This window comes from Manis javanica, chromosome 15, assembly GCF_040802235.1.
Source record: "Manis javanica isolate MJ-LG chromosome 15, MJ_LKY, whole genome shotgun sequence".
NCBI classification, from domain to species: domain Eukaryota; kingdom Metazoa; phylum Chordata; class Mammalia; order Pholidota; family Manidae; genus Manis; species Manis javanica.
The window spans coordinates 22,441,877-22,467,127 of NC_133170.1; the positions used below are offsets into that span (position 1 = coordinate 22,441,877).

General features: G+C 41.7%; 1 protein-coding gene and 1 long non-coding RNA gene across 7 annotated transcripts in view; both read left to right on the top strand.

Annotated features, from left to right (window-relative positions):
- Positions 1 to 10,815: 10,815 nt before the first annotated feature.
- GABARAPL1 (GABA type A receptor associated protein like 1) overlaps positions 10,816 to 25,251 on the top strand; it is a 60,058-nt gene continuing 45,622 nt past the window's right edge. For 2 of the 6 annotated variants that reach the window (XR_012125551.1, XM_017646494.3), the window contains exons 1-4: positions 10,818 to 11,195; positions 15,139 to 15,217; positions 16,263 to 16,381; positions 17,225 to 17,286. Coding sequence is in view for 4 of the 6 variants with exons in the window: in XM_017646494.3 (XP_017501983.3) it covers positions 11,106 to 11,195; positions 15,139 to 15,217; positions 16,263 to 16,381; positions 17,225 to 17,286 (350 nt within the window). In the remaining 2 variants the exon portion in view is untranslated. Of the gene's footprint in view, positions 11,196 to 15,138; positions 15,218 to 16,262; positions 16,382 to 17,224; positions 17,287 to 21,088; positions 24,415 to 25,251 lie in introns of those variants that run through there. The other 4 variants (XR_012125553.1, XM_073222833.1, XM_017646495.3 and 1 more) reach the window with 3 other exon arrangements.
- Positions 11,202 to 14,694, top strand: LOC140846460 (uncharacterized). The gene is made up of 2 exons (XR_012125559.1): positions 11,202 to 11,545; positions 12,610 to 14,694. It is a non-coding gene; the product is annotated as an uncharacterized lncRNA (long non-coding RNA).

A 25,251-nucleotide genomic window follows, 5' to 3' on the forward strand; every position in this document is an offset into this window, starting at 1 on the left:
ACCTGAATGTATCCTGAGTCATGTATCAAATTGCCTTTGGAAACTGTTAAAATGCATGAATTGTTAATAGTCTCTGAGGGGGCCTTTTTTGCCCCTGCCAAATGAATCACTCCGTCATCACACATTCAGTAAAATATTCTAAGCTCTACCATCCTTCAAGATACCACAGCCTTGAAGAAGTTAAAATGTCATCTGATTAAAAAGACTGAGGAAGAAATCTTGCCTATCAGTGCCTTGTTCAAAGAGACCTGTGTGCCCCACTCTCCCCTCCCAGTGCCCTGCCCCAGCCACATGGAGTTGTCGCCCTCCCAACTGTCACAGATGATCAGGGCTCACTGGGCTCCACCTCTTTCTCTACTCCATGTAAGACATCTGTTACTCAGCTCCATCATTTTTACCACTATTCTTGATTTTTAAACCCCTTTTAACCTTCTTCACTCCTATCCTTCAAACTCTATACACGTTGGTTCAGGGAAGCAGACTGGTTTCTCCCCAAAGCTTACCCTGCTGCAGCTCTACTGACTGAGGTCGTTACAGTTGTGGCCACAGGCTCCAACACAGCCTGAACCATTTACCACTTTTTCTATATTTTCTTCAGCAATTTTCCCATTTCTTCTAGCAGTTATTCAAATTTCAGTGGTTCTCTTCAAACTCCACATCCCATCACCCACTCAGTGATTCTAGGCAGGGGACTTGTCCTAGTTCAGAAAGGAAATAAAGGCTTCAGGTGACTTCCTACCCCAAAGCCACAAACCTCTGCAGATCTGTTCCTCCCCTTTCCTCCCTCCTTCCAGTCTCACTCAAACAGATGTCCTCTCTCGTCGTGAGTAATATGCTTCTAACTGGGCTTTGCATTACATGGATTCAATGGTTTCTTTGTTCAATGGGTATCATTTAGGAAATATTCTGCCAAGAATATTTGCAGAGGTAGTTCTAGGGAGAAGAAAGTGTGCAAGACAAACAGGGTCTCTGACTCTTGGTCCTCAAAGAGCTTAAGAAAAAACAAAAATAAAATGATAGCAACCATGAGCAATTCAAAGAATCTTTGGGAATGGCAGTGTAAGGGAAGAACATTTTCAAGATGAGGAAAGGTTTGATAAATGTGAGGAACTGAAAAGAGACCAGAGTAGCTGATTGTTTTTCAGGCCATCCTCCTTCTTCCTCTTATTAATTGTTCACTTTCTAGTAGCTTCTTTCCTTCAGTAGACAGCACTCTAGTATGAACTATATATGGTAAAATAAAGTGGCAGGGGTATGGGGTTGAAGAAAAGTGTCACATTGTTAATTCAGCCTTGTACTAAGTAATTAAGACACTGAACTTGAAGACAGTGAGGAGCTAATGGACGTTTATTTAGCAGAGTTCCATAATATAATCAGCCTTTAGAAAGATATTGCAGTGAAAGTTTGAGGTCCTAGCTGAAGTATGAAGAAGGCAGGTTTTCATTCCAGCTAGAAGCTGTTAAAAAGAAATACACAGGCCCAACGTGGGGTCATGTCTATCAGACCAGGTAACCAAACTGGAGCTTAATCTCTAACCTAATTGCAGTCTCAACCTCTTCCAGAAATGGAGTCAGTCAGGAATTCCCTGCTCAGCATTGATAAGAGAATGTCACTTATGTTCTCTCTGTCCCCCCAAGTAAAAGGAGGTAATCCATCTAACAAGACCCTTTTGTCCCTAAATGAAGGTGACCTTGCCTAAAATAATCCTTTCTTCTGCTTATGAGTTTCTTGCCCTGTCTTTGAAAACCTTTCCCTTTCTGTTTGGAGCATCTCTCTACTTGCTAGAGGGGATAATGCCAGATTCATGATCACTTAATAAAACCAATTAATTGTTGTATTTACTTGGATGCATTTTGTTTTTTAACAGAGCATATTGTAAAAATTCTACTTAAAGTAAGGAGAGTCTGTAAAGGAACATGGGGGTGGTGATGAAATGGACTATAATTATTACTTCTTTTGAGCAGAATTCTAAGCTGTGCTCACTTGAAAAAATAAATAACAGTGTTTAGGAAATATGGTTTTTACACCATTGTTCTCCAGGTCTCTCCTCTCATTTTAACCAGTAGAGTTTCTCTCCCACTTCTTTCTTGACACAAGTATGTGTAAACCTCCTGCAGCCTGGCAGTGAAGGTACACTATCCATCCTCTACACCTTACTTTTGTTTTCCTGGTGTGATTACACTGGCAAAAACCCCCCCACATTTTCCACCACTTTTTGTTTGCCAAAACTGAAACTCCTGCAAACAATCAGGGCTGGGTCTTGTGGGATATCAGTATCTGAAAGGAGGTGTTAGCATTGTTAAAAGAGAAACAAGTCCAAATGGAGTCATTTGCCCCCCAAACTAAGACTTAATTACAATTTCAAATTATTCAAGGAAGGTGACCTTTTAACATTCAATCAGCACCAGTGAGATAATCTGTCACCTGGGCCCACATCTTCCCCCCAAAAGAAGATGAGCTAATACTGTGTATAAAAACCCCTGCTCTTCCCCTAAGGGAGGGTGACCTTGCCTAAAACAATCCTTTCTTTTGCTAATAACTTCTTGCCCCACCTCCTGCCCATAAAAACCTTCCATTTTGTACAATTTCTTGGAGCCTTTCTGTACTTGTTTGATGGGATGCCTATTCATGAATCTTTTAATAAAGCCAATTAGATCTTCAAATCTACTCAGTTAAATTTTGTTTTTTAACAATATTATGTATGAATAAGTATTAATAACTTTTACTATCTTGTAGATTATCTTAATCTCTCTCTTGTGTTAAGTCCTGTTTCCTATATCCTACGTGTTTTCCTTTCTGGTGTATGTCTTCATTTTGGGAGTGTTTCCTAAAAACAGATACATAAGAAATAAATTTTTGGAGAGCTTCCAGGTCTAAAGAATGTCTTCTATTACCTTCATACTTAAATGATTATTTGACTTGGCCTAAAATTCTAGGAACAAAATGATTTCCCATAGGATTTTGAAGGAATAACTAGCTTTAAGTAAAGACTGACCTGCCTTCCCCATTTTCTGAATTCTCTCTCTCTGAGACTTCTCATATTTGAATGTTGGATCTGATTTACATGCCCTGACCTCCTTTCCCAATTCTCTGTCTTACTGCTTTACTTTCTACGGAAGTGTCTTCTAGTACTTCTGTTGACTTTTTTCCTTCTCATACTTTTAATTTTTAAGATTTTTTTTCTTGGTCTAATATTCTTTGGTTGTAGCTGTTTTTCTTTCATGGATGAATAATTTCCCTTGTTTCTCTGAGGTTATTAATGATACAAGTTTTTAAATGTTTTAATCTCCCTGAGTAGTCTTTTAATTTTTCCAAGTTGTATTTCACTGTTTGCTTCCTATTAGATCCTTTTTCAAATCTAATTCCTTGATGTCTTAACGTACTTAAGAACAGGGCACTAAAACATTCATTTGAAATTCTGTGTTCATACAAAAACCCAGCTGGGCTGTCAGAATTTTGGAAACAGACCAGGAGGAAGGAGGCATGGGAGGGGGTGTGCGGTTCAAGAATCAGTGCATAAATTCTCACATAATCTTCCCCTCTTAAGTGTGCCATCTTCTACTGACCCTGCTTTCCCCCAGCTTCCCCAGTTCACAGATCTTTTTTTATCCTATTCAAAGAATAAATCTACAGTCTGTAGAGGGTTGGAAGAGAGACAATTACATGGCTATATGGGGCAAAAGAAACAAATTGGGGGTTAAAATGTCTGGGCCTTTCTAAGTCCCATAATGAATACTAGGCTACTTTAGATTCTCCCCATTGGCAGCTAAGGATTCCTTTTCTCAGGTATACCCTATCAGGTGTTTTTCTGACTTGTCAGTTTTCTTTTGATACTCTGAAATTGATTTCTGTTTTCTTTTCTGATTTCTGATTTCTTTTTTAACTTGGTGAGTCTTTGACTTCCTTTTTCTTTTGCAGTCTGTATTTGTTCCCTAGGGCTGTAGGATTCTGACACCAATTCCCGTAGCTTTTCCCCATACCAAGCAATTTTCTCATACCAGCGTAGTGTCAGCTGAATTCAACTCAATCCTGACACAATCTTCCTGGAGATAGTGTCAGATCCTATAGGTTAAGGGCTCAGTCCTGTAAGTTCTGTGTAGTATCTGCTCCTCTTTTCAGATGCCAATTGCAAGTGTAGGTTTACACCTAGGTTTCTATACTTTAGCACAGGCATCCTCCTTGGGTTTGATTAATTTGCTCCAGTGGCTCACAGAACTCAGAGAAACATTTTCCTTATGGAAGAAATACATACGGCAAGGTGTGTGGGAAAGGGTACAGAACTTCCAAACCTTCTCTAAGTGCACCACTCAGCCAGCACCTCCACTTGTTAACCAACTCACAAGCTCTCAGAACTTTGTCCTTTCAGGTGTTTATAGGGACTTTATGACATAGTCATGCTTGATTGTATCATTGGCCACAGGTGATTGGACTTGATGTCCAGCTCCTCTCATCTCTTGTTGGGTTCCCCTAGTGACCAACCCCCATCCGTAGGTTAGCTAGTAACATTCCAGAAGTCATTCATTAATGTAACAAAGGGCAACCTTATCTCTCATCACTTAGGAAATTCCAAGGGTTTTAGGAGCTTTGCCAGGAATGGAGTAGAAGACGGAATACCTATTTCTTATTTTAAATCACAGTATCACAGATGGCCAAAATGAAGTACCACAAATTGGATGGTTGAAACAACAAAATGTTTTTTCTCTCAGTTCTGGAGTCTAGAAGTCTGAAGTCAAGGCATCAGCAGGGTTGGTTCCTTCTGAGGGCTGAGAAGAGGGAATCTGTGTCACACCACTCTCCTGGCTTCTGGTAGCCTTCTGCATTCTTTGGCTTACAAATGACATTCTTCCTGCACCTTCACATCTTGTATCCCTTATGCATGTCTACATACAATTTTTTCCCCCTTTTTAGAGGGGTACCAGTCATATTGGATAAAGGTTGACTCTAATGGGCTCATCTTAATTTGATCATCTGCAAAGACCCTATTTCTGAAGTCACATTCACAGATACTGAGGACTGGGACTTCAACATTTTTCAGAGGGACATAATTCAACTTATGCTGCAGTCATTTTAGGGAGTTTTATGAGACAGCAATGGTAAGTGCATCTTTTTCTATCCACCATCTTGAATAAGAAATCTACCTTTTCTCTCTCGAGTATGACATACTGCAAATTTTTGAGCCTTTGCTTTTTATCCAAAGCACTAAGGATATAAACACAGGTAATATGACAGAAAATACTGCAGGATCCACTGAGAAAGAGTACCAAAATTAGGGACTTATATGCCATTGGACTTCTATCTTTATTTCCTTCTCACTCTATTCCTATTTGTATTTTGCCTCTCTGAATGTCATCTTCTTTTTCTCTCTTATTTCAGACTGGTGTGTTTGAACTGCAGGAGACTTAAACAGTGGCTGGTGTAAGCCTATGATCTTTTATCATCCAAACTTCACCATCAAACAAAGAGCTTACTTCAGTTAAAAAAGAGACAATAGGCCCCAAATGGAGTCACTGTGCAAAACCCATATTGTCAAACCAAGGCTTAATACCTAACCTAATTGCAATTTCATAGCATTCTGAGCATGTGAACTTTAACCAGTCTATCTCAAATTACCTGGTTAGCATCAGTGAGGTAATCTGCCTGATAGACCCCTGCCTTACCCCCAAAGAAAGTGACTATGCCTGAAACAATCCCCTCTTCCAGAAATCTCCTTTTTCTGCCTCCCCTTCTGCCTATAAAAGCCTTCTATTTTGTGTAGCTTTGTGGAGCTCCTTTGTATGTGCCAGATAGGATACTGCCTGTTTCATGAATTATTAAATAAAGCCAATTAGATTTTCAAAGCTACTCAGTTAAATTTTGCTTCTTAACACTTGCCTTAGTTCACATTTGAAACAACTCTAAGGAAAAACTCTGATTAGGCTTACAGAAATCACCTGGCCTTTTAATGGTCAAGGCAGTGAGGGTTTATGATTGGTGGATTATTCTAGAAGGAGTGTGTAGTATCATTGTGAGAGGAATGGTTCCTTCCACAACTCTGTATATCTGCCCAAAACAAAGAGAAGTAATGGACATTGCATATTTCCTAATGAACAATACATCATTACAAGTGGAATGACAAAGACAGGCGCACAATGTTTTGGAAGCACTTGAAAAGGATACAGAAGCTAAGCAAGGGAGATGAAAAAAGGTTTCCCAGAGAAGGTAATGCCTGAACTACACTGTGAATGAGTTATAGGAATTACAAGAAAAAAAAGTAGAAAATATTTTCACAGGAAGAGGCTTTGGTAATATCTAATGTCGAGAAACAATGGAGTTAATAGGGAAAGAAGTAATCTAAGTAATTTAGTATGCCTGGAACATCAAGTGCACAAAAGGAAAAGGCTGTATGAAGCTTGAGAGATAAACAGCAGCCAGACCATAAGTACTCTGTTTTTCTACTAAGGAATTTGAACTTTTCCCAAAGACTATGGAAAATCTCTGACCACTGAATGATAGTAAAAAGAGAAATAACACAATGAAATATGGTTTTCTTATATTTACTCTGCCATCAGAGAGCTTTCTTTGTCTTTATCCTGGAAGTGATAAGAACACTATTAAAGGCTAATTAATAATGGGTTTGAGTTATAGTGGTGGTTTTAAAACATGTCCATGAATTTTTTTAATACTCCTCCTATCTGGGTGTGTGCAGGGGACTATTGTTCTATACCTTTGAATCTGGGAGGACTTTGTGACTGCTTTGAAGAATAAAATGAGGGAGAAGTGCACAACAAAGCTTAAAAAACTATATTACAAAAGGCCACATGCTTTCTGATGATTTCTCTTGGGAAATGTGTTCGGAGAGGCTCCAGCTGCCATGGAAAAGCCTGCCTGGCTTGCAGCCACCACATGAAGAGACCATTGGTGAAACCCCACAAAGGAAAATGAACAATACATCATACCTCTAGAACATGGTACAAGTGAAGAAGTCTTCAAAGAAGACCCTGTCTCCAGCCACCATCTGACTAAAAACAAATGAGATTCCAAGAAAGGATTGTCCAGCTAAAGCCCCAGATTTGGAAGCAAAATAGATGATAGTGTTTTAAACCACTCTTCTAAGGTGGTTTGTTATATAGCAATAGCTAATGACAACTGTAAGGCAAATAAAACAGGTTAAAGCTTTTTTTCAATCTTTCTCAAACATTTTCAGACATATAGAGAATTTCAAAAAATAGTATGTGCTAAGCCTACGTCACCAAACTGAGATTTAATACCTATTTAGCTACAGTTTCAGCCTCTCTCAGGAGTGGATCTTAAACCAGTCCATCTAGAATTACCTGGTCAGTACTAGTGTTCATCTGCTTGACAGAGCCCTGCCATCCCTAAAGGAAGGCAACCGTGCCACAGAAAAACAACTTTGCTAACTGCCCTTCTGCCTATAGATGTCCCTCGGTTTGTGCAGCTCCCTGGAGGCCTTTCTATCTGTTAGATGAAATGCTGCCTGACTCATGAATCATTGAATTCCAATAAGCCAGTAATATCATTAAACTGTATTCAGTTAAATTTTGCTTTTGAACAAGACTAAGTTAAGATTGTGACAGTTGGGATGGAGCAAAGTGGACACTTCCAAATTGTTAAGATGGAAGATCCATCTATGCTTAGTCCTAGAGGCAAGAAATATTCCTGGTCTTGGAGCCCATCAATCTATCCTGATGGTAGCTGGCTCTTGTTTTACTGATGGCAGATTATTTAAAAATTCAAATTAAATAACTAACTCCCTTGCTTAAATTCCAAGCCTATCAAGTGAATTTAGCAAATGGCTGTGAGTAGCTAAAACAGTATTATATTTCTCACTGGAGATCTATACCTTGAAATTCTGGTTTTACATCAGTTTAAATGTGATAAGATAAAAAGATCCTGAATAAAAAAGAAGCGAAACCTATCTATATGGTTAATTCCAGCTGTATTCATATTCTAATGATCGGTTAGGGGAAAATATATAATAAGTATTTTAGGGGCAATTGAGAAAATATGAACACAAACTCTATAATAGATGATGTTGGGAAATAGTGGTAATACTTTAAGGTGTAATAGCAGTATTGTGATTATGTAGGTGCATGTTCTTATTAGTAGGAAGAATGTATCATCAGTGTCATGATGTTTGTCATTTACTTTTAAATGGAAAAAATTAGGGTGGTGGGCATATGAGTGCTTATCACACTGTTTTGAAATTCCCTGTTTGAAAATTGTTCGTAAAACAAAAGGTTGAAAAAAGTTCTAACCCTTGAGAACAGAAAATATTAGAAGATTACAAAAGAAATTTGAAATGGATATTTGAGGAATGTGAGTTTTTTTCTTAAAGACTTTTAGAGCAGTTTTAGGGTCACAGCAAAAACAGAAGGATGGGACAGATTTTGCATAAACTCCCTGCCCCCTGACACATGCATAGCCTCCCCCATCATCAACATTTCCTACCAGAGAGGTACATTGGTTACAATCCAGGAACCTACATTGACACGTAATAATCATGCAAAATCCATAGTTCACATTGGGGTTCAGTCTTGGTGCTGTACATTGTAAAGGTCTGGACAAATGAATAATGATATGTTTCCATCATTTATATTTTCAGAGTATTTTCATGGCCCTAAAAATCCTCTGTGTTTTACCTATTCATTCCCTCAATCTTAACCCTTGGTAACCATTGAACTTTTTATCATCTTCATAGTTTTGCCTTTTCCAGAATATCATATAGTTGCAACTGTACATCACTTAGCCTTTCCAACTTGGCTTCTTTCACTTAGTAATATGCATTTAAGGTCTTTTCATGTCTTGATAGTTCATTTCTTTTTAGCCCTGAATAATATTCCATTGTCCAGATGTACCACAGTTTATGCATTCACCTAACAAAGATACCTTAATTACTTCCAAGTTTGACAATTATGAATAAAGTTGCTATAAACATCTGTGTGCAGGTTTTTATGTGGACAGAAATTTTCAGATTCTTTGGGTGAACAGTCAGGAGAATAATGGCTGGATCATATCATAAGAGAATGTTCAGTATTCTAAGAAACCGCCAAACTGTCTTCCAAAGTGGCTGTATCACTTCCCATTTCCATCAGCAATGAATGAGAGTTCCTGAAATATGAGCTGTTTAATATAGCATTTGATATTAGGATAGAAAAGGATTTTTGAAACATTTTACCTAATTAAATGAATTAACTTTTAAAATTACCTTCTGTATGATGTTTTGTGTTATGCTGAAAATAAAGGTAGAGGGCACACTTTGCAAATTGGCGGATTGAATGTTCTAAGGAAAAGTATTGGAGAAGCTTTGAGACAGAAAGATTAACCACAAGTTCATCTCCAAATCATTTTTCACAGATAAATTGCCCACTGTGCTTAGGTATTTTTTAAATAAAAGTTTAATTCAGCATTTTGATTGTTTTCAGTAGATTTGATCAGAAAAAAACACTCAAACTATTACCCTCCCATGTAATTACTTTTCTCAACTGGCTTTAAAGTACTCCTTTGAGAGATTTAGCTGTATTTGAGTCAAAGCTAAAATGAGACAAAAATTTCAACTTGAAAATAGGGACTAAGAACTTACAAACATATAATGTGAAAATAATTCCTGGATTTTCATACAAACAAGGATTGAAAAATGTCTTGGAGAAAAATAATTAGCCTTAGGAATTAGGGCTATACAATTCGTTCTCCTTGTTTCAGTAACGAAACTTAGTTTCTCTTATTTTGTGGGTTTGTTTTTTATATCAGAGACACTGAGACCTTGATAGAAGATAGGTAACAGGGACTACCCAATATCTAATATATTTCTTAGAACTTCCTGGAATTGTTCAGGGCAAATCTTCCGTATTTTTTATAATTTGCGCAGCCCTCCCCCTACCGGTTCCTTGAATCTCTGCTGTGAATAGTCTTTTGATTCCTAGTGGGGAAAGGAAGGGCCAGAGAGTGCCGTGGTGAGGACGGCACCTGGCCCACCATTCCAGTCTTACACCAGCCATTTAGGTGGCACATTCTATTCATGTTAGAAACACTTAACCAGTAGTACTATCCTTGGGTGAATTTTTGTAAAAGAAAAAATATGGTGAACTACTGAGTTTATCACCTGAATAAAAATTGCCTGGTAATTTCTTTTCCAGAAGACAGGCTCAACTTCTGGGTTAATAAGAGAAAGTGAATCATTTCTATATTTGAACGTGCGTGAAGCCTTCAGTAGTCATGACTGACATCACGTCCCTGGACCTTGATTACATGCCCTTCACCTTATACGCCTCTTCAAATTCCTGAGTCATGCTCTGTTTATGTTGCTGCTCTAGGAACAAACTGCGGAAGACAGCCAAACAAAAAATAACGCCAACGCGGTGAAGGAGGGGTCATGGTCAGGGAAAGCCAGCCTAACACCCAGGTGCCAGGCGGCTGCAACTGAAGGGGCAAAGGGCAAAATGCAAGCATGGGGCATCTATGCACTGGCCAAAGGAATCCCAGGACCCAGGTTCCTTCTTTCCCTAGACTCCAGATCCCAACCAGTTGGGAAAAGCTGTATTTTCGACCTGGGTGTTTGTTTTTGGGCCCAACTATGAAACAGCAAGGAAGGGAAAGAAAACTTATTTTGAACACTACGTTTTTGCTTTAAAAGCATCTTTAATGCCACAGTCAATAATATAAGAATTTTAAAATGTTCACGTTTTCAAATAAACTCTGCTCAGGTACCGCGTGGGTAGAAGAGAGTACTCTGGAAGGGACAGGGTTCCTGCCCACCCCCCGCCCGCGGGCCGGACGCCGGGGGCGGGGCGGAGGCGGGGTGCAGGGGCCGGACGCCGGGGGCGGGCGCGCCCGGCGAGGTGACGTCACGGGCCGCCGTGCCGCGGTGGTGGTGGTCCTCGGGAAAAGCCGCCGGGATCGCTGCGCCTGGCGGTGCCCTACGTCCGCACCCGGGGACACGCCATCCCTTCCGAAAGATCAGCCGGAGCTGCGTTGTGGCGGAGCTGGTGTTTCTGAGGCGATTGTGATACAGAGTGAAAGTTGGCGGAAGGACGCCAGGCGGGAGAGACGCGGCGCTCTGCGAGGGAGGCAGGCCCCGGCCCGGGAGCTTAGGAACCCTGCGGGTCATCATGAAGTTCCAGTATAAGGAGGACCATCCCTTTGAGTATCGGAAAAAGGAAGGCGAAAAGATCCGGAAGAAATACCCGGACAGGGTCCCGGTGAGTGCGACGGGAGCGGGGCCGGGGAGGGGGCGTTTGGCGACGGGTGGCTGCCGTGGGCACCGAGGGGCCCCGCGTTACAGCCCCGAACGCCCTTCACTGCAGGCGGAGTCCGGGGTGGACTCCCCCCGTGCCCGTCTTCGGGGCTGTCGCCGCTGTGGAGCGGAGCCTGCGTTTGAGTGACTCAGCAGGATTCGGAGGCCGCGTGGGATGGGCTCCAGATGTGGCCCTTCTGTGCGGGAGCCGTAGGTGGGGCCCGTACGCTTGCAGACTGCACGATCACACGGAAAATGTTCTGAGAATAAGCAACCCGGTGCAGTGGGGTTTGCCCCCATCGATTTCTGCCTTAGGTGATTCTCCCTTAATCAAGCTGACTTCGGCCTTCATAGCATTCGGTTTGAGAGGGAAGGGTTTGGAAACCAGTGGCTCCTTTTTTTTTGTTCTGTGAAGATTAGGAAGGGAGGTGGGGTGCGCCACAAGACAGGCCTAGCTCTGAAAACAAGGTCACGTTATCTGCGCAGTGGTCCGGCTGCCTCATCATTCTTGGCTCCGGGGGCGTGTGTGGGGGCAGCCACCCGCCCTCCGCTACTAACTCTGATCAGATTATACCTGAACACCAGTAAAGGTCAACTGACGCCTTTTTCTCTCCGTTTGGAAGCTGGCTTATGCCGTTAAAACTAGTGCAGGCAGTGAGAAGGAACAGAGTAGAAATAGTAAGGTATTTTCCTGCATCCGGGCCTTTTTCTGACACTCCCTCCCCCGCCACTTGCCAGGTTTTTCTCTAACGTTGGTTGCGCAGCCAGATTGGAACGCCAAAGACTTATTTTACGTGTGGTAGAGGGAACAGTAACCATTTGATTTGGGAGATGGAGGCACAGAGACTTAAAGATTGTGCTCCTTATTGGCACATTTGGATAATGTGCCAGGGACATTTGGATAAATATTACCTATAATTTACAGGTAAAGGAATTGTAATGATTCAGTGCCCGTTCTTGACCCGCAGGTACTCTTTGGGTCTCCTTTTCAATAATTACCTGACTTTCATGGTGTTACACCTAACAGAAGCAGCCCGGGTTTTATGCCAGCAGTAGAAACTCATTGCAGTCCTTTTCCTATGAGGAAGAGGAGACATTAGAATTGTTGCATCCCCTGGGAACTGCGCACAAAAGGGTTTTCAGCTAAAAAGGAGAGCTAGCCCCCTTATCCAGTAAAGGATCCTTCACAAGTTATTTCCCTGGTCTCTGGACCTTAGATGACTGCTTGGGTTCTGGTGATACCAATCCTACTCTCTTATGGTAATACTTAAAAGTAATAACTTATTGATAGCCTGCCATGTACTTGGCAGTATTTTAAGTGCTTAGTCTATATATATTCATTGACTCAGTCCTTGCACCTTTATAATCCCATTCTACAGATGGAGGATCTGAAGCACAGAGAAATTAAGTAACTTCCTAAAGGTTTTACGTGGCTGGTGTGTGGCAGACTTGGATTCCATCCCTGGCTGTTGGTTCCTGCGTGTCATATCATTTCTCAGGTTCTAACACAGTTTTGGTAAACAGAATTAAGTGTAGACTGTGTGCCTCACATGTTTAGGTATTGGGAATAGAGAAACACGCTCCCCTCAAAGAGTTCAGAGCAGTGTAATAACAGAAAGGTAACCCAGTAAGCAAAATGATTACCATTTCTTCAGAACTCGCCTAAGTAGGAGGCTCTGTTCCAGTACTAGATAAGTCACAAACTGAAATGTACCTGTTCCTAAGTCTAGTTAAAATCACCATGCAGTTTCTCACTGAGCCCTTCCCATTTCAGTCTTTTTCGTGCATTCACCAAAATATTTATGCTCATCCCCCCCCATTGTTTTCCTGTTCGCTGTGTGGTGTTAAATGTTTTACCCCTACAGTAATTTGTAATCTGTTAGGATTTCACTTCTCATGGTTCTCCCAGTTAGGTTTTAACCAGTGATAAGCCTTCCAACCTGCTCCTTAGGTGCTCAGCGTGTGACCTAGTTCTAGTTGTGACGCAGGAGAAGAGCTCTGCACTCTGAGCTCAAAGATTTGGTTCTAGTTCTGGGAAGAACCTGTAATCTTGCTGTGCTAAAGTGTCCAGTTTACAGGAAGGAGGATTAGAGTAAATGATTTCTGAAGCCTCTTCCAGCTGGACCACTGGTGTCAGTAAGCAGTCACACATCCTGCCGGCTCACAGAACTTAGCTTCAGCAGCAATACTTCTTAGCTGTCATCCAAAAGAATAGGTGTTCTTGTGCAATTTCTTGGGATCCTGAAATTCTTTCAATAGCGAGAGGGTAGTGAAAACCAGTAACATAGCAGGAAACTGATCGCCCTGTGGAACATTAGCCACATTTCACAGATGAGCAGAATAGAACCGTACAGGCACAGCATCTAGTCCAGGGCCCACTGGAAGTGAGTAGAGTCGCTATTTGTGGCATCCGCAGTGTTTTCTGGTAAACCATGGGAGCTGCCCGGTCGTAGTTCCCTGGAGATACAATGTTAGGCTCTCTGTCTGTCCCTTGGATTTTATTAACCTGCTTCATCCTGTCCCTCCTCATTGTTGGGCTTCCAACGGTCTCTCTTTGGTGCTCTTCCTACTTTTAAATTTTTGATTCACATATCCTTCCTCCGGTTTTTATTTTTAAAATTTTTGTGTGATCATCTTCTTCTGGGGTTCCTGGTGCAGGGTTCTTTTTTCCTCATAAATATATAAAAAAAGTTTTGGCTGTTTTAATCTGTTCTCTTTAAAACCTTCAAGCTCCTCCCTTTAAGGAGGCAGTCTTTATGTTTAGATAGTTCTTTATAATTTACAAAGTTCTTCACGTAACACCTTATGAATTTCTCAAGTTCATTGTGTAAGAACCATGACTGTAAAAAATGTGTTGGAGAGTTATCTTCCTTTTGCTCACTGGAATGCTGAAGCTCAGGGAAGTTAAGTGACCTGTTGAAGATCACACAGCTACTGGGGATACTTGTCCAGTGTTTATTTCTACTTCTTTAATTTTTCTATACTTTGAGATCTTCTATCTTAGAAAATGTAATGATTATGTTTTCTAAGCTACAAATCTAAAGCTGATTATTTCACAATAGTTTTTAAATATTTATAATTTAAATTAAATTGTGTTATATAATTCATATCTATAAATACTAAATATATTTTTGTAATATATAACTTTAATATATTGTTTCAGTTAACATGTAAAATGTTAAATATATTTTATAAGTTTACATGCATAAAAAGTCTTTAATTTTTACGTATCTTAATTTTTTCTTTATTACAGAATTATATGCTCTTTATACAACTTGGAAGTATTATAGAAATATTTAATGTAGGCATTGACAACCCCTTAAAATCCTAACAGATAATCAACATTGATACATGGGTATTGTATGGCCATCGTATTACATGGCCATAAATTTTAAGATATCTTAAATATCATAAGAGCTGTTTTAATACTTTCTTTCACTTAATAAAATGATGCCTTGAACAAATATTTCTGTAGTCATTCTTGAGTCTTTTGACAAAGCATAAAATTTAAGCTCCATTATCTGTATCTATAAAAATGGCATTTATAAGAAAATAAAACTAATAGGTACTCAGGACCATCTGAGAAAACCCACTCTCCTTGCTGCTCTAATTGAATACCAGAAAGCATATATCCTGTAGTATACCTTACAGGTAACTTGTAATTACTTAAAATAAAGGTTCTCTTTACTTTCGTCCTGTGCCCTTTCCATAATCCTATTTCAATAAGAAAACTATAATCTTGCTAAGGAAGCCCATTTCCCATGTTTTATGAGAGGCAGGGGGGGATAAGAAATGGAAACGTTTTATTGGCCTAGACAAGCTCACTTCAAATGGGGCAGCTGGAGAACGTGGATGGAAAGGTGCTAGGTTAGATGCTGTGGTTTTCACTGCCGCTTTCCTCCCCGCAGGTGATTGTGGAGAAGGCTCCCAAGGCCAGGGTGCCTGACCTGGACAAGAGGAAGTACCTGGTGCCCTCGGACCTCACCGGTAATGCTCTCTGTCTTGACCCTCCTGTGGCAAAGCATTCCCACCCCCCCTGCATGCCTGAGAGTGTGATGTTGAGAGAAGGTAGAGGTGGAGAAAGTGAGTGGGAGCCTCCAGAGTTAGAGGATTCCAGTGTGAGTGACTCAGTACTTCGTCCTCATCGGCAGTTTCCTTAAGCATTTTGCACAGTGTTCCACTGGCTTTAGGCACAGCAAAGTGCAAAGATTTGAAAGAAAAGACCAGACATCCATTATTTACCCCACTTAAAGTTCAGTTTTGTTAATTATGATACCAATTTATTCCAAAAGGAAAACCAGACCAGTTTCTTGGTAAAATCACATTTTAGAGAGTCTCAGCTGAATACCTTGTCTCCTTGAGCTACAGTTTTTTGTCAATACATTTTGGTTCTGTCGATACTGTTTGGAATTACAAAGAACATATCAATCTTAAGGCTTAGTGATACTCAGTGGGATAACTACTACATCCAGTAGACACTGGAGAGATTTTCTAGATATGTTTGCTGTAGTTACTGGATTTGAGTGTCAGCCTTCTGGGGCTTTGTCAGTATTGGTGGAAGGCAAAGTGCTGAACCCCTCGCTGTGCCCACGGTAGGGTAGGAGCTGGGCTGAGGTCGTCAGAGTCCTTCCTCCCATCACTGGTGTGTCTTGGAGTGGGTGTAGGGCTGGAGTGTGTTTCAAATCAGATTTTAATGGATTATTTTCAGTCTGGATGTACATAAATACTCCCCCAAAGTCATTCTTGGGCTTTGAGTAGATAAGCTGACGTTGGGTCTGAAATTGAGTAAAAGGGGGATGGCTTGAGGAGTAAACTCAGTGGCATGTCAGAGTATGCAGGCTTCTTTGAGTGTCACTTGTTATTTCTAAAGTTGTAGAACAGTATTTGGCTCTGCTCAGATGGTATCTAAAGCTGGTATTTCAAGGGGAACAGGTGCACTAGAATTTTTTCCTGGGACTTCTCCTCTCCTAATCCCTTGTTTTCTTCCCTCCCTTCTCGCCTTCCTTTTCTAAAACCACCTTCCTTCACCCAGTTGGCCAGTTCTACTTCTTAATCCGGAAGAGGATTCACCTGCGGCCTGAGGACGCCTTGTTCTTCTTTGTCAACAACACTATCCCTCCCACAAGCGCTACCATGGGCCAGCTGTATGAGGTAACGGTCCCACTCACAGGACCTGGCGCTCTCGTGCTCCCTCGCTTTTGTTGAACTGTGTGTTGGTAACACACCTGGGAACTGGGTCAGGAGGTGCTATTTATCTGGATCCTCTTACACAGGGCGGTGTGAGGCTCTGGGAGATGACACACCCCTTGTCCTTTAGGGATTGCCTGCTGGATTGTGTGCCTGCAAATGCTCAGTCTTGCCTTACCCTAGTGTTTTAATCTTAGATCATCTTTATTGATAGAGTTGAAAATTGTTTCTGAGTGCAAAAATTCCAAATAAAATGAAATATAAAATTAAGGCAAAGTCTTCACATTGATTTGTTTAACAGATTAACTCAGAATAATTTATATGATTTCATTTGGTTTATAATAGGTAAACTGTCAGAATCTAATGAGAAAACCATAGTTAGGACTTCATCATGCTATGTCACCTAAGTCTGTAACTATTCCTTAAAGGATTTCACAGGAATATCATCTTACTCTGTCCAATTAGTGAACTACAAAAACTTTTCTAATAACCTGTAACCTTATTTTTATTCCACAGCATATATTCCCTGTCAGTAGATAGTGCAGTATGTATTTTTGTTGTTTGCATTTTCTGTGTGTGAGAATGAGCTTTTAAGGGTCCTGTTCATATCCGATACTTACGTATATGGTGATCTCCGTGAAGATCTGTTGTGAACTCAGTTGAATTCCAGCCACTGCTGTTTATTCTGTATTCCTCTTTACAATGGGGGTGAGTGATATCTTCCACACCCGCTTTCCCAAGTTGTATGAGGCTCAGAATCTTACATGATTGTGTTTTTCTAAACTGTGCTGTTGTCTCTTCCCCTAGGACAACCATGAGGAAGACTATTTCCTGTACGTGGCGTACAGTGATGAGAGCGTCTATGGGAAGTGAGTGGTGGGAGCCCAGCGGATGGGAGCACCTGGACTCGGGGCAGGGGGGTGCTGTGTGTGGGACTTGGGGAACGAGGGAAGGGCTCCCACTGCGGAGGAGACAGAACGTGAAGACATTCGGAGACACTACAGTGCACACACCATTGTCATATTTTCACATGCTCAATTGATATTTTTTGCTGCTTCCTCATCCCAGGGAGAAAGCCTACCAGGACAGAGCTGTTGGATTGGCTTTGATAGAGGAATGGGGATGATGTCAAGCCACATTTCTGCAGTTTCATAAGTGTCAGGAGGTGGGCAGGTTGGGGCCAGAGATGACTACAGACCACCAGTAACTGCCTGCTCTCCCTTCTCTTGGGGCAGAGATTCTTTTTTTGACATTTGCACAAGGCAGGTAGAGAAGGGGATGGGAATGTTTTAGGACTACTGGTAGTGGACCATTCCTGGGGACCAAAAGAGACCCATTATAATTAAAGCATTGTGACCCCAATATCCTGTCTCCACACATCTTCCCCATCGCAATGCTAATCTCACACATACACACACACATCAGCACCACCCCAGTGGTGGTGATAGACATCAGACACAGCAATTTAAATGGAGCTCTCTTAGTGTTGGAAAATGGAGCAGTATAATTATGATAATGAAGGTAATTAGGATAGCATTAAACTGGAATTGACTTTATACTGAGCATCTCTGGCTAACCTGCTCGCTCTCTGGTGCCCCGTATCCCACACCTACCTGGGATTTCAATGAGCCACGATCATTTCCAATTAGAGGCTAAAACCGCTCCTTCAGCATTTCCCAAACTTAGCTCCGTGTGTAGCGACAGAGATGTCTTGTGTTTGGAGGGGGCGGGTATGAGGTAAGGTAGGTTGCACCTCCCACTTCTCCGGGTTCCCAGCTCCCTTTCCACTGTCCCTTTCGTCTCTGTCCCTTACACAGAAATGCCAAGTGATGGACAGCTGTTTCCCTCCTTTTGTTTTCATTTACTGCAGCTGCTAGTTAGAGAATGTTGAGGGGATGACACTAGTAATTCTTGGAGATTCTGTTGATTCTGATTATATTCACTATTGGGGTTATTATATGGGTGGGGGGTGGGGAGCAGGAGCTGCACTCAGACATGACATTTCATTTCATCTCTGCTAATGGCAAGGGTCCTTCCTATGGGGGAAATCTTTGTCCATTCTGTCAGCTGTAGGTTCTTGTATAATGAGGTTTATGCTGTCAGGCCAAGGAAATAAAGTAATTGCATACTTAAAAAAACAACTGTGAGTTCAGAAACACTGCTTTTATTTAGTATGTAGTAGAGTAGATGACGTGTGAACTCTGAGCAGGAAACAGAGGGTGGCAGTTAGAAATAATGCTCACGTATGGTCAGATGGGGACACATTTCCTCAGTCCTCAGCTCTGTACTGCTCAGGAGTTACTGTCCAAGGGTGGATGTGGACAGCGTGTCTGCTGCAGTGGCAGTACGTGCGTGATTCTCTGCAGATAAATGCTTTGTCACGGTTTCTTGGCTCTTGCAAAGCTGAAGGCAGAAGACTGCCTGCATCAGTATATAGGGTGTGGGGAGTGGATGTCCTTATGAAAAATGCAGATATCAAGGCATCATCCCAGATTCAGCCTCTCAGAGTCAGCACAAGCATTGGCCCCTTGTGATTCTGCAGTTCACTGACCTTTGCAAGGCGTTGCTCTGTATCCCTGGTTTTACTGTGTCCCGACCAAACCCCATTGTCTCTAGCGCATCTTGGGCAGCATGAGGCCACTGTCTCACCAAGCAGCAGATGGCCCCTAGGAAAGGCTCCTGCGGTCATAACAAGCTTGGTGACTTCTGACCACCTGAGAGTCTTTCAGTCAGTCAGGCACTGATCCGTGGGTCAGCAAGGGGACAAGTTCTGAAAATGAAAGACAAAAAGCAGTAGAAACTCCTCCTTAAAGAACTTTGAAACCATCTCTAAACCTCTTTAATGTCTTGCAGCTATATCCCTAAGCAGTGTTGGCCTCTGTAGAAGTTTACAGAATTTATCAGTCATCACAAAGGAAGTAGGTGGTTATCAAAGGTCCAGGACAGGATCCACCGCCCCCGAGTCACGTGCAGTGCACAGATTGCCAATCAGTCAGGACTGAGGAAAGGGAGAAGCCCAAGACTGGCCAGCACCGCAGGCAGGAATTAAGGGATGCTCTGAGCAGTTTCAGTGTTGATATCAGAGCATTGGGAACAACAGATGAATTTTAGAGTGCTGTTTCTGATAAAACCAAATGGAAGCTAATATTTCAATTAAGATATTAACTGTTTTTTGGAACCAACACGCTTCCCACTACCTAAGAATGGGACTGGATGGGTAAAGGAAAAATGGCTGATCCTAGCCCTGTACCCACCCTGGAAGGAGTGCCTGCAGTGCAGGAGACAGGCCATTGCTAAGCCCAAGAGGTACTTTGAATTTTAAGGCCCTGTCTTCCCCCACCAGGCCTTTTATTTCAGTTCTGCTTATCTTTGGATTTTCTGCCTGGAAAATATATGGCATTTTGTAGATCAGGCCTCTGATTTTATAGATCCATAAAAGTTCGGTGACTTAGCAAGTTCAGAGGTAGATGCAGGCCACTATTTCAGTGCTCTGACTTGGTTACAATGCTCCTTCCTGAACATCAGTATTTCTCAGCTCCACTCCCGTGTTCCCTGCTAGTTAACCTTTAGAGCTTACTTAGCACCCTCAGGCAATTGAACTAAAAGCAGTTTATAAACTTCCTTTCACTAACTTGGGCTCCGAGTCTCATGTGAGACTGGCTGACTCGACGCTGTTTTCGGGAGACCAAGGTCAAAAGATGTGTCCGTAAGCTCATTCTTCCCTTGGAGGCTGGAAGAGCATCAGAGTCAGAGGCGGGCCCTTGGCTCTTCCTATGTACTTTGGTAGAAAGATCTCAAATGTTTCTGTCTCTATGTAGGGTGAGAAGACATTCTAGGCTTGCCAAGGATATTCTTGATCTATGCATATTGACCTGTTTGCTAACGACATCTTATTCACCATCCCAAGTTCCCCAGCAGACAAATATGTTCACTCTCCTTCTCTTAGTATAAAAATGGAAGCCTATTCTCACCATCTGGAGGGACTGGTGCCTGTGCCACCCAGTTCAGCATACCCCTGTACAGCTCTTGCCCTGTGTGGGTGGACACTGGAAAAAGAGTGCCATTCCTAAATGGCTGCCTGTTCTGCTTTATTCCATTTTTTTTCCCCTCAATGCAGAACTATTTTCTTACCTTCAAGCATTATGCATTAAAAAAATTTCTAAGACTGTATTGTGAAATCAGAAATTAAGATGCAAAAGAAAAGAACAGGTGGTGGTCAATTCATGAACAGTGGTAACTAGGCAAATAGGTGCATTGCCCTGCACAACACAAGGAGGGGCACCATGCCACTGGCAAGTGTCAATAGTGCTCACTCCCCAGAGTGGGTGGTACACAGTCCTGTCCTGCTGTCGCAGTGACATTTGGATACAATACTGTCAGTTACTGCCGGTTGCCATGGAAATGTTACTCTGGATTCCTGTCATTAACCAGCAAATACAGCTGTGGTATAATTTTGAGGCTTGTGTGCATGTACACTTGCCCATGGATACAGCACCATTTCAGCTATAGTAATGAAGTATGTCACTTGTGGAAAATAAACTAGATAAATTGATTCCATCCAGTTTTTACTTCCCAAAACTTAACTATTTCTAGTTGTGTTTTCTTTTGGGTAATTTTACTCTTGACAGATTTAAACAAGCTCTAAGCATTCATTTTAATTTTTTCCCCCAGGCATGAAACCACCAATTATTTTCAGAAACTGGCCCAGTTTGTCCTTGAATGGCTCTGAGTCCAGGTTGTCACTTCCGCACCGCCCTGAGTAATCAAGTATTTGCTTCCTGTCCCTGGCCTGCCCCCCAACTCCCACTGCCCCTTAGTATCCCTGCACATTACAGGGCTACGTCTGCAATTTGGGCGACACCAGCTTGTAGCAAACTATCCCATGGATGACTCAGCTTCAGAGCTTGTTCTTCTCAGCTGTTTTGATACATGCTTCAAAACAAAACAGAAACAACCCCAAAACATAAACATTAGAGTCTCTGTTCCAAAAGTTGTGAGAGACTGATGATGTCAGCCTCATTTGTCTTGTTCTGTTATAGACTTGCTTTTGCTTTTTTTCCCTCTTATGCTTAACAGTTGTGGGCACTTTTGTACTTTATAAATACATACGACCAGATGATTTCCAAAGTTGGAAGTAACCAGAAGTGGTCACACCTAAAGGTTGATGGTGTTTCAGATGGCTAATGTGCAGGTGTGATTTATTTCAACAGTGATTGATGGAAGACTGAAGTCATTCTGTGTATATATTCAATATCATGGTAGACCATTTGCTTTGACAGTTAGGTATTTATTTAAGATCCCTATGACTTTCCTGGAGAGGTACTTAGCACCTAAAACATGCATAAAATGATCTTGACCTGTTGGATGGAGCATTTTCTAATTTTTACACTTCTAAGCAGGCTCAGTTGGCTCACATCATTCAGTGAAAGCCTTGTGGGTGACGTATTGCTCAGCATTCAAGGAACAGTAACAGTAGCTCCCTGTTAGATGCTCACATGGGCCAAGTCCCTTCCAGTCTCAGCTCACGTCCTCTCAGGCTCCATTGGTATTTCAGCAACCACGATCCATTCCTGGCTCTCCCACTGTATCCCACCTTGCTCTGCTTTGTCTTTCACTTAGCACTGATCACCTTCTAACATTTTCTTAAGGCTTCACACTAGAATGTAAGCTCCACAGAGCAGAAGCTTTGTTTGCTCATTGACACAAACTGGTTACAACAATGCCTGACAGAGTTGTTGCTCAAAAATTAGTGAAAGCATGGTAGCTTCTGATAGGACAGATGATATCAGTTCAAGGACTAGGTAATTCCGTTAAGAACTAAACATCCATAACAGCACAAGTTACAGAAGGACCAGTCAAGGGAACTTTGGGAACTCTTGGAGCTTACAAGAAAGATCTGGAGGCAGGAAACAGCTTGAATCCCAACACTGCCATGTAACTGGCTCTGAGTTGGGCCAGTTTTTCTTCTGATCAAATGAAAATCTGAGTTTCCTGTCAGATTGAGTGATAATTACGTTATATGATGTGAGTATTGAATAAATCCTTCGCAAACCATTGAATAGTGTTAATTCAAATTCAGGATATGGCAAGAGTCACTGAAAATGAAGAGGCATGTCTTGAATGGGATGTCTCTAAGGATAGATAGTCATTAGATGATGGAAATTGCAGAGAGGGTTCTTTTCCTTTTGGAAAAACCCCCAAATGGCAAATCCCTCCAGCAGCCACACTTCTAAAATACCTACGACTGAGCAAGAAGGAGAATTTAAGAAGCAAAGAGAACAACCTTTATCAGCCAATTATGTATAAATCACTGTGCTAAGTAATGTTCTCTCACTGAATCTTGGGAAATAAACTCTAGGGTGAATATTTTAATTCAGTGTGACTGATAAATAGGAGGAAGAAAGGTTAACTTTTCCAAGTCAAAGAGCTAACGTTGAGCTATATAGCTAGGTTCAAACTCGGGTCCAATTGCAAATCTCGTGCCTGGGTCTTCACCATGGTCAAAGCAGATTAGGGCCTTTTAGTGATTACATGTGAAAGTTTGATCACATTAAAGACTGCAGCTATAAAGCATTCCAGCTTCTCTTTGTGATGGTGCCCTTCCTATAACTGAGTTGCTTCTGTTTGCTATTTACAAACGCAGTGGTCATTTCACACCTCAGACCCTTTTCTTATGCTGCCCTCTACCCAGAGGGCCTTTCCCTCCCTGCCTACTGTGCTCTCTCCAGGAGCAGCACCTCTATGAGGATTAGCTAAAAGGACAAGTAACCATAAAATGGATAGCTTAAAGGAGATACTCATTCCATGCTCGTGTAAAAAAGTCCAGGTTTGATAACCATGGTGCAATTATAAATTAGTGAATGCTTAATGTGCCAATTACCTAGTAATAACAGCATTAACATTTCTAAATTCCAAGGGCCAAGTTGATTACTAGCATAAGAGATTGTGTTAGTTTTATGAATATAATGCTAATTGCCCCACTCTTTCCTTCTTTGCTAAAAATGTTATAATGGACCTAAAATGGGTGGGAATTAAAAATAGTACTTTGAATCTCTATCTTGATCCTTTTGTGTATAAGGAATTTAAGACCAAGGCTAAGTGATTTGCATACATTCCCGGTTTTAATAATGTTCAGGCTATTTTATAAAGTTAATCACTGGTATCTTTTTTATTCTTTGTGAGCATACTTTTTCAAGTTCTTATAAAATGCAACTATATTTATCCTTTTTTTAAAAAACCTACCACGGGCATAAAAGCTGCAGGGCATAAATCTGCAAAGAAGTAAAAAGCTAACTTTTTCAAACAATATTGCCTCTCTCTCACTTACCAACTTTACATTTCCCTGTATGGCCCCGGAAGATGACTGGTTAGCCAGAGACGGATAAGATTCCTCAAGGGAGGAACAACCTAAGACAGGCACAGCCACAGGGTGGCCATCAGGTGAGAAATTGGGGATCAACAGAGGTGAGGCTTAGAACCTCACCCCCCATGTTTTGAGAGAAATCTGCATCCGTGGATGTTTTATTGCTCTTGTCTAGCTTGGATTAACACTTAGTCTACAGGCACACACCTGATCATCTAAATTTGCTCTCTTACAGCACTGAACTATGTTTTCTACCTTTATCTTGCATCTACCTACCACTTCAGCATTTTATTAAAAAAAATAATAATAATAAGGGAGAAATGTGGGATTCACATATAAATCAAGTATAAAAATCAAACGAATATTCATATTTGACCTGATTGTTTATAGTTCATAATATGTGATCAAAACAAAGTTTCTGTGATGTCTGCCCTTGTACTGCTCACCATGTAAGAACTTATTCACTATGTAAGAACTTGTTCATTATGCTTCAGAAGATTGGAGACTGATGAGAATTAGGCTTGGGGTGGATTAATGATTGTACATTGAGCATTGAGTCCCCTATACAGAATTTTATTGTTGCTAACAACCATTTGATCAATAAATATGAGATGCCCTCTCAAAAAAAAAAAAACCTACCACAGGGTCTAGCCACAAATGAATAAAGATTAAGATGGCAGAATCTTAAAAGAGTTTGAAAGTATCTTAAACAAATACATTACCTTTAAAGTTGAGAGACATGGCTCATTCACCAGAACCCACTTTCCTCTTTTCCCATATATTAAGTTTCTTAGGAACATGGCATCTGTCTTGCCAATGGCTTTCAGCCCCAGGCAAGTTCACTATGAATTCAATGAGATCAAAAAATGACAGTGGAACATTATTAGGGTGAAAAGGTTTATACCCAACTTTATTCCCATGGTGGCAGGTCAGTCACTAGAGTCCTGTCCATTCAGAGCGAGTCTGCATGCAGGAAGCCTGTCTCTGCCTCTGGGCCTCTCTGCCCCCCCGCAGCCGTCTCAGTCTCTGTCCTTGGTGCTGCCACCACTCCAGGCTCGTCTCTGCTCTCCTGCAGCCTTGTAGCCATGCCACCGTGTCACCCAGAGCATTCCTTGAGCCTGAGGGTAGAAGCAGAGCATGGAGCGCTCCACAGCCTGAGGAGGGGGCTGCAGCTCTCCTCGAAGAACCACAGTTGCACAAGCTGGCTTTTCACCAGCTTCCAAATAGGTGGGGTCTCAACCGAGGAGGGGCTGATGCCTCCGGTACCTGGCAGCCTGCGCTCTCGGGCTGCTCCTCGTGCTGCTTCCTCTCAAGCTACCATGACGTCCTTTACCATTTCCACAGCACCTCATAGTGACGCCATTTCAGTCACTATGTGAAAGAAAACAAATTTCTTACCTCCTCAACAGCACCTCACAGCTCACATTCTCAGCTGCCTCCTCTCATGTTTCCTGCAGGAGGGCATCTTTCT